Source organism: Cyprinus carpio, chromosome A15 (genome assembly GCF_018340385.1).
Source record: "Cyprinus carpio isolate SPL01 chromosome A15, ASM1834038v1, whole genome shotgun sequence".
Taxonomy (NCBI): domain Eukaryota; kingdom Metazoa; phylum Chordata; class Actinopteri; order Cypriniformes; family Cyprinidae; genus Cyprinus; species Cyprinus carpio.
This window is the reverse complement of record NC_056586.1, coordinates 15,491,481-15,505,207: the sequence shown is the minus strand read 5'-3', so window position 1 is coordinate 15,505,207 and position 13,727 is coordinate 15,491,481. Positions and strand designations below refer to the sequence as shown.

General features: G+C 38.1%; 1 protein-coding gene across 4 annotated transcripts in view; it reads left to right on the top strand.

The window, feature by feature from the left end:
• Positions 1 to 13,727, top strand: part of usp32 (ubiquitin specific peptidase 32) — a 50,568-nt gene continuing 36,841 nt past the window's right edge. For 3 of the 4 annotated variants that reach the window (XR_006161753.1, XM_042771178.1, XM_042771175.1), the window contains exons 1-2: positions 2 to 235; positions 8,779 to 8,906. Coding sequence is in view for 3 of the 4 variants with exons in the window: in XM_042771178.1 (XP_042627112.1) it covers positions 178 to 235; positions 8,779 to 8,906 (186 nt within the window). In the remaining variant the exon portion in view is untranslated. Of the gene's footprint in view, positions 236 to 8,778; positions 8,907 to 13,727 lie in introns of all 4 variants that reach the window. The other variant, XM_042771176.1, reaches the window with a different exon arrangement.

Sequence of the window (13,727 nt, the reverse complement as noted above, 5' to 3'; positions counted from 1 at the left end):
GGCGTCGGCGTTTAGACGCGTCACTCGTTGATAATGCAAAACTCTACCTCTCGACTTGATAGGAACGCCATACCGAGAAGAGAAAAAAAACAAACAAAAACAAACCAGCGGAAAACAAGGCAACAGGCACCGGTCACTCTCTGCACATTTCTGCCATTGCCATGAAATGAGGGCACCATGGGCGCCAAGGAGTCACGGATAGGGTTCCTTTCGTATGACGAGGCCGTTAAAAGAGGTAAGAGGTTTGAGCGATTAACGGCGGTCAGTCAGTTAGCGTTAGCAGCGTTAGCCAGCTAGTTAAGCCCACGTATTTACTCTGTCTGCGAGCTAACAAGCCTCAACCTGTCATTTCGCAGAGCTGTTATGTGAAGTAGCGGGTGTAAAGGGGCTTGGGGGATGAAGGTGGGGCTGTTTTGACTTGTCTTTGTGTTATTAGTGTAATGTTGTTGTCACTGTCTCAAAACCTAGTGAGCTGTCTGCTTAGATTTATCTGCATCATATTTGCGTTCACAAGCAATCGAGATGCCCAAATTCGTCTGAGAGTGCACCTCACACTTGGTTTTGACAGAGCCAGTGTCTAACTAGCAGCAGTCTGAAGTGGAACTAATCTGGGCGGTGCAGGAGCGTCCACACTGACAAACAGATTTTACTAATCTGTCCACATTTCTCAACACCCCCGTGGTGTTTATCATGTACCCTATCGTACTTTATCAGCTCTCTATTCCTAAGGAGAAAGTGGAAGTGCTTGTCCTGACACTCTGAAATCTTATTTTTGCACTTGCTACTGACCAGTGTTGTATTTCCATCCCTTGACCTTCGGTTATTATTATGACGGTTGGTGTTATTTAAGGGTAATTTTTCACTTTCAGAGGGAAGTGGATGTTCTTCAAGAATGATTAAGTCATTGAAGAATCATTTAAGAGTTGAGATACATGTTTTTATTTAAAAAGGACTGTTGATGAAGTTGATGACAGCTCCTATCAGCTGTGAAGTGTGTACTTAACTGAGGATGTAAACAAATATTTAATGGGATAGTTCACCCAAATATTTAAATCCTGTCATCTTTTACTCACCCTTATTTTATTGCATACATGTTTTGGCTTTCTTCTGTGGAACATAAAAGAAGATATTTTCAGAAGTGTCTAGTCAGACACTAAAAGAATTGTCAACATTCTTTAAAATATCTTCTTTTATGTTTTGCAGAAGAATCAGAAAGAGCTTTATTGCGTATTGTGTTTATACACACAGGGAATTCGTCTTGGTGACAGGAGCTCCTAGTGTGGAAAATACAGACATAGTGCAGACAAACATATAAGGATACATTTGAGAATTTGTTATCGAATATAAATATTAAAGGGAACCCTGAAAATGACATGGCCAAGAATGGTGTCCCATACTCTGAATTAGCTTTGAAGGGCACACACATTGCAGTGAGTAGTGAACACACACACACGGAGCAGTGGGCAGCCATTTATGCTGTGGTGCCCAGGGAGCAGTTGGGGGTATTGCTCAAGGGTCTCACCACAGTCGTGGTATTGAGGGTGGAAGACAGCACTGGTCATTCACTCCTGGATGTCAGTGTAGTCTGATGCTGACAGGCCTTGATGCTGCTGTTTATGTCTTTCTAGTGAACTGTTTGTTTAGAGCAGATACTGGCATCTGAGATCGAGTGCGTCAGCACTGCTTATCTTTCTACACCTTGATGAATAGGCAGAATTTAGCTGTTGCTTTGCATAGGCGACTAGGCGTTATTTGCATCTTTATATTTCCAGGAAACCACAGGTCAGGATTTACATTCTGGCCAAACCTATTACAGCTACAGAGGAATTTCTTCATCATGGTGATATAATTGCTTATATAATGTTTCACAAGCTAAATAGGGTGTCTTGTGAGTCACCTGAGAGTGTTGAAGGGTTAAAAGATTGTGTGATTATTACCCTACAGCAGTGTGTGTGTGTGTGTGTGTGTGTGTGCACGTGCACGTGTGTTTTAGAGGGGAGAGGGAGTTAGCTGGCCCTGAGCCCGTTAGTAGAGGTAGAATTATCCTAATTGTTCCAGCTGCACACACACTGTCATGGCACATTTATTGCAGTTTTTTGTGCCATGCTGCCCAACAGCCAATGTTGCTGACATCACTTCATTACAATAACGTAGTGTAAAAGAGGAAAATCATTCACGCCAGCATTTTATTGTTTGTTTTATTAATGGCTTGTTCTCGATAATGTAATAGTTTTCCTTAAATATATTGTTGTGTATTATTACTTACAATGAAATAATATCCATTGCGCCAATAAATTATATAAAATAATAGACAATATCTGTCTGTATGATACATTTATTTTTAAGCAACATATTGGTATTTCTTAAGGCCCGTTCACACCAAGAACCATAACAATCCCGAAATATAATTTTTCATTAAATAATGTCTTAACATTGGATTAATGTTTGTAATTTGTAGCTGGAAATTTTATAGCCTTAATTTGGCAGCTGAAAATTCATTAACACTTTTCCTGGAACATGATGATATATGGTGCAACATCTGATTTGTCAATATTATATATAACATTACATTTGTTTATATTTGTTTTATATTTTTCAACCCATTCAAACTGTTGCTTCCACAGCTATCACAAATCATTCTCTCAGTTTAAAAAAAAATATTACTTTGGTGTCTACCCAGCAGATCATTTTCAAAACACTGATGTTCAGAACACCATATAAACCTGAATATAAAAGGCATACAAACGTATAAACATGATCAAAAACACTGAAAAGTAAGAAGATCTGTTATCTTCATTTGTTAGTACTCCTTCTGTGTCATTTTTGAAAAGGTTTGGAAACATCCATAATGTACTCAGGTTCTTATGAATGTAATATGAGGGTTTTAGTCCAGTGCTCATCGTCAAAAGTTTTCAGTGGCTTTCCTCCAAGACTGAACATTCAATACTGTTCTGTATTACAAAGGAGCTTCTAGTGTCTCAAACCTGTCATCTGTAGCTCACAGCTGTATGGTAAGCCCAAGGATTCCACTGTCAGCTTGACTGAGAGAGGCTCCTCTGAGATTCCAGACCATCGAGATAATTAAGTCTTGTCTTCAGGAATTCATGTTTATTTATGCTGCTTACCAATAAGGGTCAGGCGTCTCATTTGCACTCAGGCTGTCCTTGGAGTCTCGAATGTAAGGTTCCACCACCTACAGACCTACATTAGAGCAGCATACTGGGAACTCAAAGTAGGTCATGTTTCTGGGTAGTAGCGCACTGAAATTAGTTTTACTGTAGTATACAGTGTATCCTGCAGGCTTCAATCAGTAATTCAGAGCATTATAGATCTAGCTGTCTCTCCTCTGAGGGGGAGCGCTCTGACTGGACGAGGAAAGGGAAAATCAAAGAGGCAGTGAATGCTTTAGCAGACTGTTGCTGTGCTATTTCAAAGAGTAGACCTGTCACTCACTGAACTCTCTACAGCAAGACGATATTTGCATTTCCTTATTTCTTTTTCATCACTTTTACATGTACGCCACTGAATGTGTTCCTCCGTGTTAGATCATGTTTTTCTTCTTTTTGTATATTACTTTGGAGAAGAGTTTAAAGGAACACTCCACTTTTTTTGAAAATAGGCTCATTTTCCAACTCCCCTAGAGTTAAACAGTTGAGTTTTACTGTTTTCAAATCCATTCAGCCGATCTTAGGGTCTGGCGGAGACTCTTTGACTTTTCTATAGTTACATCGTGTACTAAGATAAAAATCTTGAATCTTGAAGACTGACGAAAAATAAGTTGTGATTTTCTAGGCCGATATCGCTAAGAACTATACTCTCAATCCGGCGTAATAATCAAGGAACTTTGCTGCCGTACCATGGGTGCAGAAGGCGCAATGATATCACGCAGTGCCTGAAAATAAGCTTATTTGAAGTTACCTAGCTGGGACTATTTTCAGGCGCTGATATCATTGCGCCTGCTGCACCTTTTCGGCCTAGAAAATCGCAACTTTTCATTTTTCGTTGGTCTTAGTAAACGATGTAAAAAACATAGAAACTCTTTAGTCATTTTTGAGCGAGATGCTAACAGTCTAATCAGATTCAGTGATCTGTGCTAAGCTAAGCTAAAAGTGCTACTGCCAGACCCGGAGATCGGCTGAATTGATTTGAAAATGGTAAAACTCAACTGTTTAACTCTAGGAGAGTTGGAAAATGAGCCGATTTTCAAAAAAAGTGGAGTGTTCCTTTAATAAACACTAATTCAGTCAAGTATATAGTAAAGGTATTATTGTTTTTTGTTGGTGAGTTAGTTTATATTTGTTTGACTGTAAGTACATTGTTTATAAAATTACATTTTATTGTTTTGATATAAATTGTAATAATTTTTCTGGAAGTTTAGTTAACCGATTCCAATGTTTCATCTCCTTCATGCATGTTTTAAGTAGCTGCACTGTTGTCTCCCAAGAGAAATTGGTTTTCAGACATTACTTTAGCACCTTTGGAGAGAGTAAAATGAGAATTGCTTAATAGAATCGGCTTAACTGTCTCATAATGACCACAAAAATGGTCAGGAGTTCTTTGTGCACATGTACTGAAAATGTCTGCAACATTAAGCATTGACAATGTCATCGCCTTTTCAGTGGAACATCTGGCATAGGGCTGCATGATTAATCTAAATGAAATCATGATTAGACAGAAGCTGCGATTGTCATGTGTATCTTTCAGTGAAGCACGGTTCTGTGATCAGCAGCAAATCTCCATCCAAAGGCCAGTCGTGGCTCTCACTCTCAGCTCTCGTGTGGAAACTCCAAATACACAGCGAAGAAGAAACCCAGGAAATGCCTATCGCTGCAGCTGAATAAACAGAAGATTCAACTGCTTTCATTGATTCAATATGATTAATAAACACACGACTACGGCAATATACGATTTATTTGAGTTATTATTATTATAATATTGCAATGCCTATATCACTGCTTAGAAAACTATGAAATATGTTGCGTGCCTTATTCTGTGTAAGAAGCCACATCATCTCACAGAAGGATTTATTTCAAACATTCGGCTGACGTTATGAAGTGAGTTTGGGGTAAAAACATGTTATTAAATGTGGTATTTTCACGTGCTCTCAGATGGAGCAGCATTTACTAACTTTACACAGAGAAGCTAGCTAATCATTATTGTGAACGGTTTCTTCGATTTCATAATTGTACGATTATATCATCTGTGATTTTTTTGGATAGCTTGTCAGTGAACTACTGCTCTGTGTAGTAAATGCTGCTCCACCTGAAAGCAGGTGATGGAGATTTACTACTAATCACAGAACCAGCTTTACTGACTTGATGTGCATGATGATCGCGTTCGATTAATAGTGCAGCCCTAATCTGGCACCATGATTGTGGTTATGAATTTGGAATGTTGTTCACCTCATCTGATGCTTTTCTCCTACAGAACATAATACAGAATAATTACACGCCCTCCAGGTCTATTAAAATGCCTGTGGAGAGCCTGCAGAGACATATAAGTGTGCATCTGCTGACTTGTTGACTTTGAAACATCTCAGATGCAACGGTCTATTCCACTGCCATGTCTGTGCATTCTTTATCACATGAAGAGATAGATACCTCAAAGACCAAGTGTCTTTCTCTATAGATTGTGACCTGGGAGAATGAATGTCATTTGGGGATTAAAGGTTTTCTCCTTGTCCATAAGAAAATTTCCTTTAGTCTTGAGGAATTTTTATGACCCTCAGAGCTCTAAACTGTTTTCTCAGGCAGTATTTTATGGTTCACCCTGTGTCACATGTTTCCTGTCATCATATCTTCGCAGCACAAATACCCATTTCATCCTGGTATTATGAAGACTGTGACATGAAAATTAAGTAAATATTCTCTTCTTAGTGGTGGAGTCAGGGCCGTCGCTAGGAATTCTGGGCCCTGTACACTGAATTTGCTATGGGCCCCCCTCAGAATCACATTATGTGTATGGGGAGGGGGGTTCATGATCGCAAAATCACGTTCATTGTTTGGGATTCGCGATCAAGCCCCCCTTGCCATGGCCCCCTGTTACTCTTTTACACTATTACTCCCTGTCTGGCGCCCCTGGGAGGAGTGATATATTGGCAAGACTGATCAGCTAATATTGGGGGGGGGGGTCTTTCCTTCATTGATGTCTTTTAAATTAAATTTTATTTAAATTTCAGTGTTAATCAGTTTTAATTTAACCTTCACATTTTAAATGGTCCTGCCATTTATGGCTTGTCACAACACAGGACATGTCAACTTTCAAATAGTATTTTTATGTCAACTACCCATATAGGATGTAAACAGTGCTTATTTCCATTGACTCTTTGGAAGAACCAGTTTAAGTTTGGTGCTTTGTATAAAAAAAATAAAAAAAAAAAGATAAATGTGGTAAAGCTTTCTGTGATTTGTTAATATCCTCATTATTTGTCTTTAGTGATTTTATCCAAAAAAAAAAAAAAAGAAGTGTCCTCAACGTCCTGAGGCAGACAATTCTATCTGATGAAAAATCTCTCTTTTTTTTTTTTTTTACCTTCTTTCAGAAGCCAAGCATTGTGTGTATGAATGTGATTCACCATCATATGCATCTCTCCAGATCCTTGATACAGCTCACGGGCTTCATGCAGCTTTTTAATGACAGTGTTCTGGCTCAAAGTCTCACTTTTGTGCTGAAACACAAGATAACAAGATTCCGTCTCCAGTTGTTATAATTTTTGGTATCATTGAAGTCACATCACAATGACATGCCCACATATGCTGAGCACTGATCAACCAAACAAAATGAACCTTAGGCTGAACTTCATTGCCGTCATCATGAAGCCCCCAACTTTCATCCTGACTCTCATTAACTAGCTCTTTTTTTATGAATCAAAACATACAGTGCAACCAGTGTAGTCCGATTTACGAACAAGTGATTCTGATGAGTTATAGGTTTGAGTCAGTTTAACAAATTTTTGCTAAATGAACTCACTGAATCAGTCACATGCGGATGTTGAATCAACATTTGACTCAGTTAGTGAACCGTAAGTTATCATTACTTTCAGTGACATCTGTTTTAAAATAACGCAAGATTTGTGTGTTTAAAATGTGTAATTGTAAAATGTAAATAATTATTCATGTGTATTCACATTTTAAAACAGTTTTTTATTAAAAAATATTTTAGTTAAAAACATACGTTTATTTAGAAAAAAAATAAAAATAAAACAGGGCAGGAAAGCATCAGCTTCCATACTGTGATAACTTTCCATCTTTATTTGACCCTCTAACTCTAGCACTCTCTATTCTAATTCTGTTCTTAAAAAAAACCTTAAAAAAGTCGTTTTGGATAAAAGTGTCTGCTAAATGACTTAATGTAAATGTGACAACTCCATTGAGTCATCAGTGCACATCAGTCCTCAGATGGATCAGCTCTGAACAGAGGGGGCTTTTTGGGGGGTTCACAGTCGCTCTACTTCAATGATATGCTAACAACTGTGGCATTTATCACTTTCTTTTGTTGCGGATGTGTGCCAGATAAATCCAAGCATTCTTAAAGGGATGGTTCACCCAAAAATTAAAATTCTGTCATCATTTACTCACCCTTATGTTGTTCCAAATGTTTTTTTTTCTTCTGTTGAACACAAAATGATATATTTTGAATGTTTGTAACCTAACAGTTGCTTGTAGCAATTGACTTTCATAGTATTTTTTTTCCCGTCTTCAAAATATTCTTCATAATATCAGCAGAAGAAAGAAATTTATGCAGTTTTGGAACTTGATGGTAAGTAAATGATGACAGAATTTTTGGGTGAACTATCCCTTTAAGTGTACTTGGATGTCTATATTAGTGGTATTTCAAAGTCAAAGACTGTTCTGTCAGAAAGCCTTTCTGGAAATATTCCATTTACAGAAAGCATCATATTTTGGCTCTCTGCTCTTGGCCCTGACCCTGTTATGGATGGGTCAGATAGAACAGTGCTGTGGTTTATGAGCAGGTCTGTGATGTAATGTGCTAGGCAGTACAAGGCTATGAATGGTGAGAAGCAGCAATGGCCTCCTGTAAGTGTGTGGGTTAAATACTGGCTGTAGAGGCAGTGATGTTTTAAAAGGATGAGTGTGTGTGTGTGTGTGTGTGTGTGTAATAGAGAGAGATGAAAGAGCACTGGCTGTAGTCCCTCTCTGCCATCATAACTCAACATGCTTTGAGCTAGAGGAGAGAAATGTTCAAACATGGCAATGACTTTGACTTATTAGAAGTTTGCTCAGCAGTCAGAGCTACCTTTCTCAGGCTCAAGGCCCGTTTGCACCAAACATGAATTTTCTGCATGAAAAAACTGCATAACAAGTACAGTAAATTAAATGATGAACCGCATGATGCCGTTTAACATTTTGGGGGGAGATTTTATACTTTTTTTGAAGCATAAGAGACTTCAAAAACAATATTTCAAAAACATTAAAAACTCTATATAAAGTAATAGATTAATTCAAATGTTAACAAATTATTCAGTTTTTTTTCCTTTAGATATTCAGTCCTTCCTTTTTAGAAACTGAGGAAAATTTTGCATTCGACCTGGTGTCAGTATTATTGTTGTGAAAATGTGTGAAATGTGTTTAGCATCATTTAATACCGGATGTAAATAAGGCATCAAACTTGGTGTGAAGAGGCCTTTAGACGAAAGGTGGCATTTCAGTATCTTGTGTGCTAGTATAATACACAGTGAACCTCTTTTTAAAGTATCTTTTATTAATGACCACTTCATATCCTGTACAGCTGTTTGACCACTTCCTTCTGTGTTCACAGTTACCGATGTGGAGCTCAAACGTCTGCGAGATGCCTTTAAGAGGACCAGTGGCCTGTCTGTGTATATGACCCAGCAATGCTTCTACAGGGAAGTACTGGGCGATGGAGTACCTCCAAAGGTTGCAGAGGTCAGTCAAGCATTGATACAATATAAACATCATCAAAACAACTCACAGCATCATGATGTCTCTCCAGTCACCCAGCCATCCGCTTGTTTCTGTGCTGTTTCTTAACAGTTCTGCAATTGATTGGTCTGTGCCCCGGGCTTATTTTCGGAGAGGCTACAAATAGAACATATTCATTTGATAATCTATTTACTGCACCTTGGATTTAGATGTAAAGATTATTAGAATGTAAATTTCATTTATATTATATTTTTATGCTCGGACTACATCTTTTGACTAAAAAAAGACAGAAAATGATACATGATGGTCACAAAAGCTTAGATAAACTTAGTTACAGCATGCAGTTCCCCACTGTTAATTTGGTGTTCTTTTCATGGCTGCTGTTTGACTAAGCTATTTCCCTGTTCTTTTGTAGTTCAGTTTTGCTTTGCTCATGCTTCAGATACCCACAGTCATGTGGTTACCAATTGTAACCTGCAGAAGAACTAACTGAAAGGTGGGCCTTTATTGTAAAACATGCTCAAACTTAATCGGCTGACATTTAAAGACTTCCTCATGACCTGACCACTGTAACCATGAGTTCATGTGGCCATCAGTACCTGCCTCCTGTATCTCTACAGGCTGTTCTCTGCCAGATGAATCATACAGAGATCCCCCTCTATTTCAGCAGAAACCTGTCTGGTCCACACTTGTACTTGTTGTCATAGGAACTAGTATTTGCAGGCCAGCCTGGCTAGTTATTTTCAGCTTGTTTCTGTGTGGCTCTCAGCCAGTTTTTTTTTTTTTTTTTTTTTTTTTTTTTTTTTTTTTTTTTTTTTTCTGTGAATAATGTATCGGATCAATACTCTAAAAGCACTTTATGAAGGGGGCATATCTCTTTGACGTTTCAGTGTCAATTAAAATAAGTCCTTAAAACCCATGGAGCCCTTTAACAGGACTTGACTATACAGTCATGAATCTTTCGTCAGGCATTATGATGAACTTTCAGCCATGGCTGCAATCCAATGAAATTCCTTCAGTAGAATAAAGCTACCACTCATCCAAGAAAAACAAAGAGAGAGAGAGAGATGTAGTTATGTGGTTATTTTTAGCTCTTTTCCTACAACCTTGCACTGTTCCTAATCCTGAGTTTTGCCAAGTTCTTTGTGATGCTCTTATCAAGTGAATCTTCTGCTAAAGTGATGCTTTCTGAGCGCTTCACACATTCAAATGTCACTTAGCACTCTGTGCTGGTTTCCATATCATTTGTTGGCTCAAAGTTGACATTTTCCTCACATTTTCACCTTGGAGATTCCTGTACTGTACTTTACTTAGAGCTGCAACATTTCTGCATAAATTAAGAATTTTTTGTTTTAAATAGAGATCACAATTGTCCAACAATAAGGCTAGTAGTAGGGTATGTTTTAATAAAATTAATAGATGTGATTGTGATCATTTGATAAAAATTTAGAGAGCATGCCGTAGTTATGTTTGGGATCATTTTACTTTAAATAGAGATTATTGTTGGCTGTTTCATATTTGTCACGGAGACAAATAGTTTGTCAATAGTTTATCTTTGTTTTAAAGTTGTTCTGTTTTCGTTAAGAAGTTATGAACCACAAACTGAGCATTCGTTTTAAAGGGGAAAATCCAAATACCATAATTTATTTGTATTATAACGAGGATATTTAATGTCATCTGACTTATTCATTTTGTTAATAAAAATTTGTTTAATAGAAGCGGGTTTTTTATTGTACTATTTTATTGTTTTTGTTTTTTCATTATTAAAGTTCATGTAAAATCAATAGTAAATGTGTGTTCTGAGGTTATCTTAACCACCCAGCCAAATTGAATGCTAAAAAAAAGCAAAGTGAATAAGATAGGCTATCAAAATCTTGAAAAAATAAGCAGTATTGTCTGCTCTCAAATGCTGGGGGTGTGTGCGCTTGCGGTGCTGAAACCACGCCCACTCGCGGAAAATCTGCCGTCTCTCTTAAATGTCTTCCTCTGCAGCTCATTTAAATGAGGAGACCGAGCTGTTTTGTAAATTATTGCAACCAGTTATTATGCATTTACGTGACGAAGGCATAGCTAGCTAGCAACCTCTAGGCTGTAGTAACGAATGGCAGTAACTCGTGATTGAGTGGGCAAACCACTGCGCTGTAGTTATAAGGCGTTTTCGACTTAAAGCAGGGCTGTGTAGAATGATCAGTGTATGATACGAGAGCGATTCGAAAGCATGAGGAGCCGGTCTGCTCTTTATAGCTCTGTATTTTGATGACACACACAGATCAATCTGCACAGTGCTGCTTCAAGTCGAACACGCATCTTATATTGTTAGGGGTGGGGCCGTGCTCAGTGACTCCGTTTCATCATTGAGTTATGATTTTAGCCCGCCCAAAAAATCCTGAACACGAAAATGGTGAAAAACGGTTTAACTCCACAATTAAGTACTACATAGTTCACAGTCTTTGTAACGTTTCCGTAATACATAACATTCTAACATTTATAATGTTTAGAAACAATTCTCAGAATTGACTTTACACAGACTTAATAATGAACCAAAAACTAAGCTTTTTTTTTTTTTTTTTTTTTTTTTAGTAAGGGGAAAATCTATAGGTCTTTCATTTAATTGAGTTACACGCAAGTATATCATGTTATCTGTCTTATTCGTTTTGTTAATGAATAATGTTATTAATTTTTGTTTAAAGAATGGAGGAAGATGTAAAGATCAAACATTAGATCGTAATAAGCAATACAGATTCTAAACAACAAATATCTTGTTATAACTATTATTGTGACATGCAAAATACATTTTTGCCCCCCCCCCATTTTAATATATAATATTACCAACTCAAAAAAAAATAATTAATCCATAGACACCATTGCAGACAGTGTTCTCTTTTGCAATAAGTGCAAAATTCTTCAGCTTGCATTCAGTCATTGAATATCAGATGTAGTTCTTTAGTTTGAGAATGGAGAAAGACGGTTTAATTAAGGAATATTGACTACGAAATCATGGCCATGTAGGGGCGTGTTTGAACGAGGCGTTTTAGGGGTGTGTGGTTGACTCTTAACTTTTATAAAGAATATCTCTTTTGGTACTTTATTGTTTGTAATTTTTGAGATGTTTTTTTGAAACTTGTTGATTTTTACAAAACTAATTGTTAGGAAAACTTGAAATCGCATCATATGACCCCTTTAAATAATGGTGCAAATACCAGTAAATTGACTACAAAATACCTTATTCACCTTGGATGATTCATTTAAATACTCTGCTCCCATAAACTTTGCATCTGAAAGGAAAACTCCTATAAATACATATACAGTAAGGTCAGCCGATTAGAATGTCAGAAATTATTAATGTTCCTCTGTGATCATACTTGTCAAAGGTTTAACTGACTTAGCAGAACCGGTGTAATTTAGGAATAAGATCCCGTGGTGTTTGAATCAATATCACAATCTTGTAACGCTTAATTGTATGACTGTAACTCTGCCCTGTCTAACTATGCTTCAAAATCAATATTATTCACTTAACCTACATGCACCAACACATACGTATGGATGCCAGGTAGTCAGTGTCTGCGTCCCGTGGGTGATTAATGTACAGACTGCAGGTGACATCTTGCGCTGCGTCCATGATTGGGAGGCACAGGCAGGAGGGACCCAGCTGCTCATTTCATCACTGTGAAAAGTGGGTTGGTTCCCCTGAATTCAGCTCGCTGCCAGCCAGCCATCACCTCACGCTGATCTTTAGCACCCAGCCTCATTAAATCCCTCACAGCATCGCACACTTCCTCCCTTTATTCCTCCAACTTCCTGTCTGTGCATGTGTCAGCTTCTGGAATGCTCTAGTTGATCATTACCTCCACCTTCAGTCGCTCATTGTTTGTAGTACATCAAAGGACAATGATTACACGCCATGGAAACATGCTACATTATTCATTATAAAAGCAGCTTTCAATAAGAATGGCTTCTGTGTTTGTCTATATTATGTATCTGTACAATGTAGGTACAAATGAAATAAAACAAAGCCATCTGTTACAGAAATTTTTAATTTGTCCAGTAAATATAGGGCCTTTCAAACTGCTTTAGTTCCATAACAAAATGTACAGTACTAAAGTACTGGGATGATTTTGTGCAACTATTTCACAGTACCATTTAACGGGTTACATTCGCACCGACAGTGTGTAGGAAGTGCTGGTCGACAGCAACGTCATTTGTGCGCGGCATTCAACAACGGAAACAAAGAAGAACAACGTTAACAGCAGAAGGATGGAGGATGCTGTGATCGGAGCTGTTTTTGTTGTGTCTTGCGGGTTTCACAATAATGAACATGGAATGTTGACGTATACGTAAAGCGATTGAAAGAACGGAAGGAGGACTAAGAATCTCCAAAGACAACTGGCAGTGCTACATTTGCTACAATTGCCTGCACTTCAGCGTCCATCCATCTATCGCTGTTCTCCATACTTGCGAAATAAGTTGGCAATGTTTATAGTATGTTTACGCAGCGTTTTAAATAATGGCGGGTGAGGGCGTTTTCGTACGCGTTTGGCCAATCAGTGTCTACTTACGTCACAGGTAGTACCAGTTCTGCTGGTTAGACCCTGCTCCGGAGTAGGAGCTAATTTGGTTCTCGAAAAAGGCAGTCCAGTACTAAAATCACACCCAGTTCCGGCGGTGTGGAAACGCCCAAAAGTGGGTAGTTCCACAGTTAGTTCTGGTACTATGAAAAGGTTCCCGCGGTGCGAAAGGCCCTTATGACATGCTGACAGAGCAGAATACACACCACCCTTATAATCACAGTGATGCAGTGACTCATGTGTGTAAATGGTCTGTAAG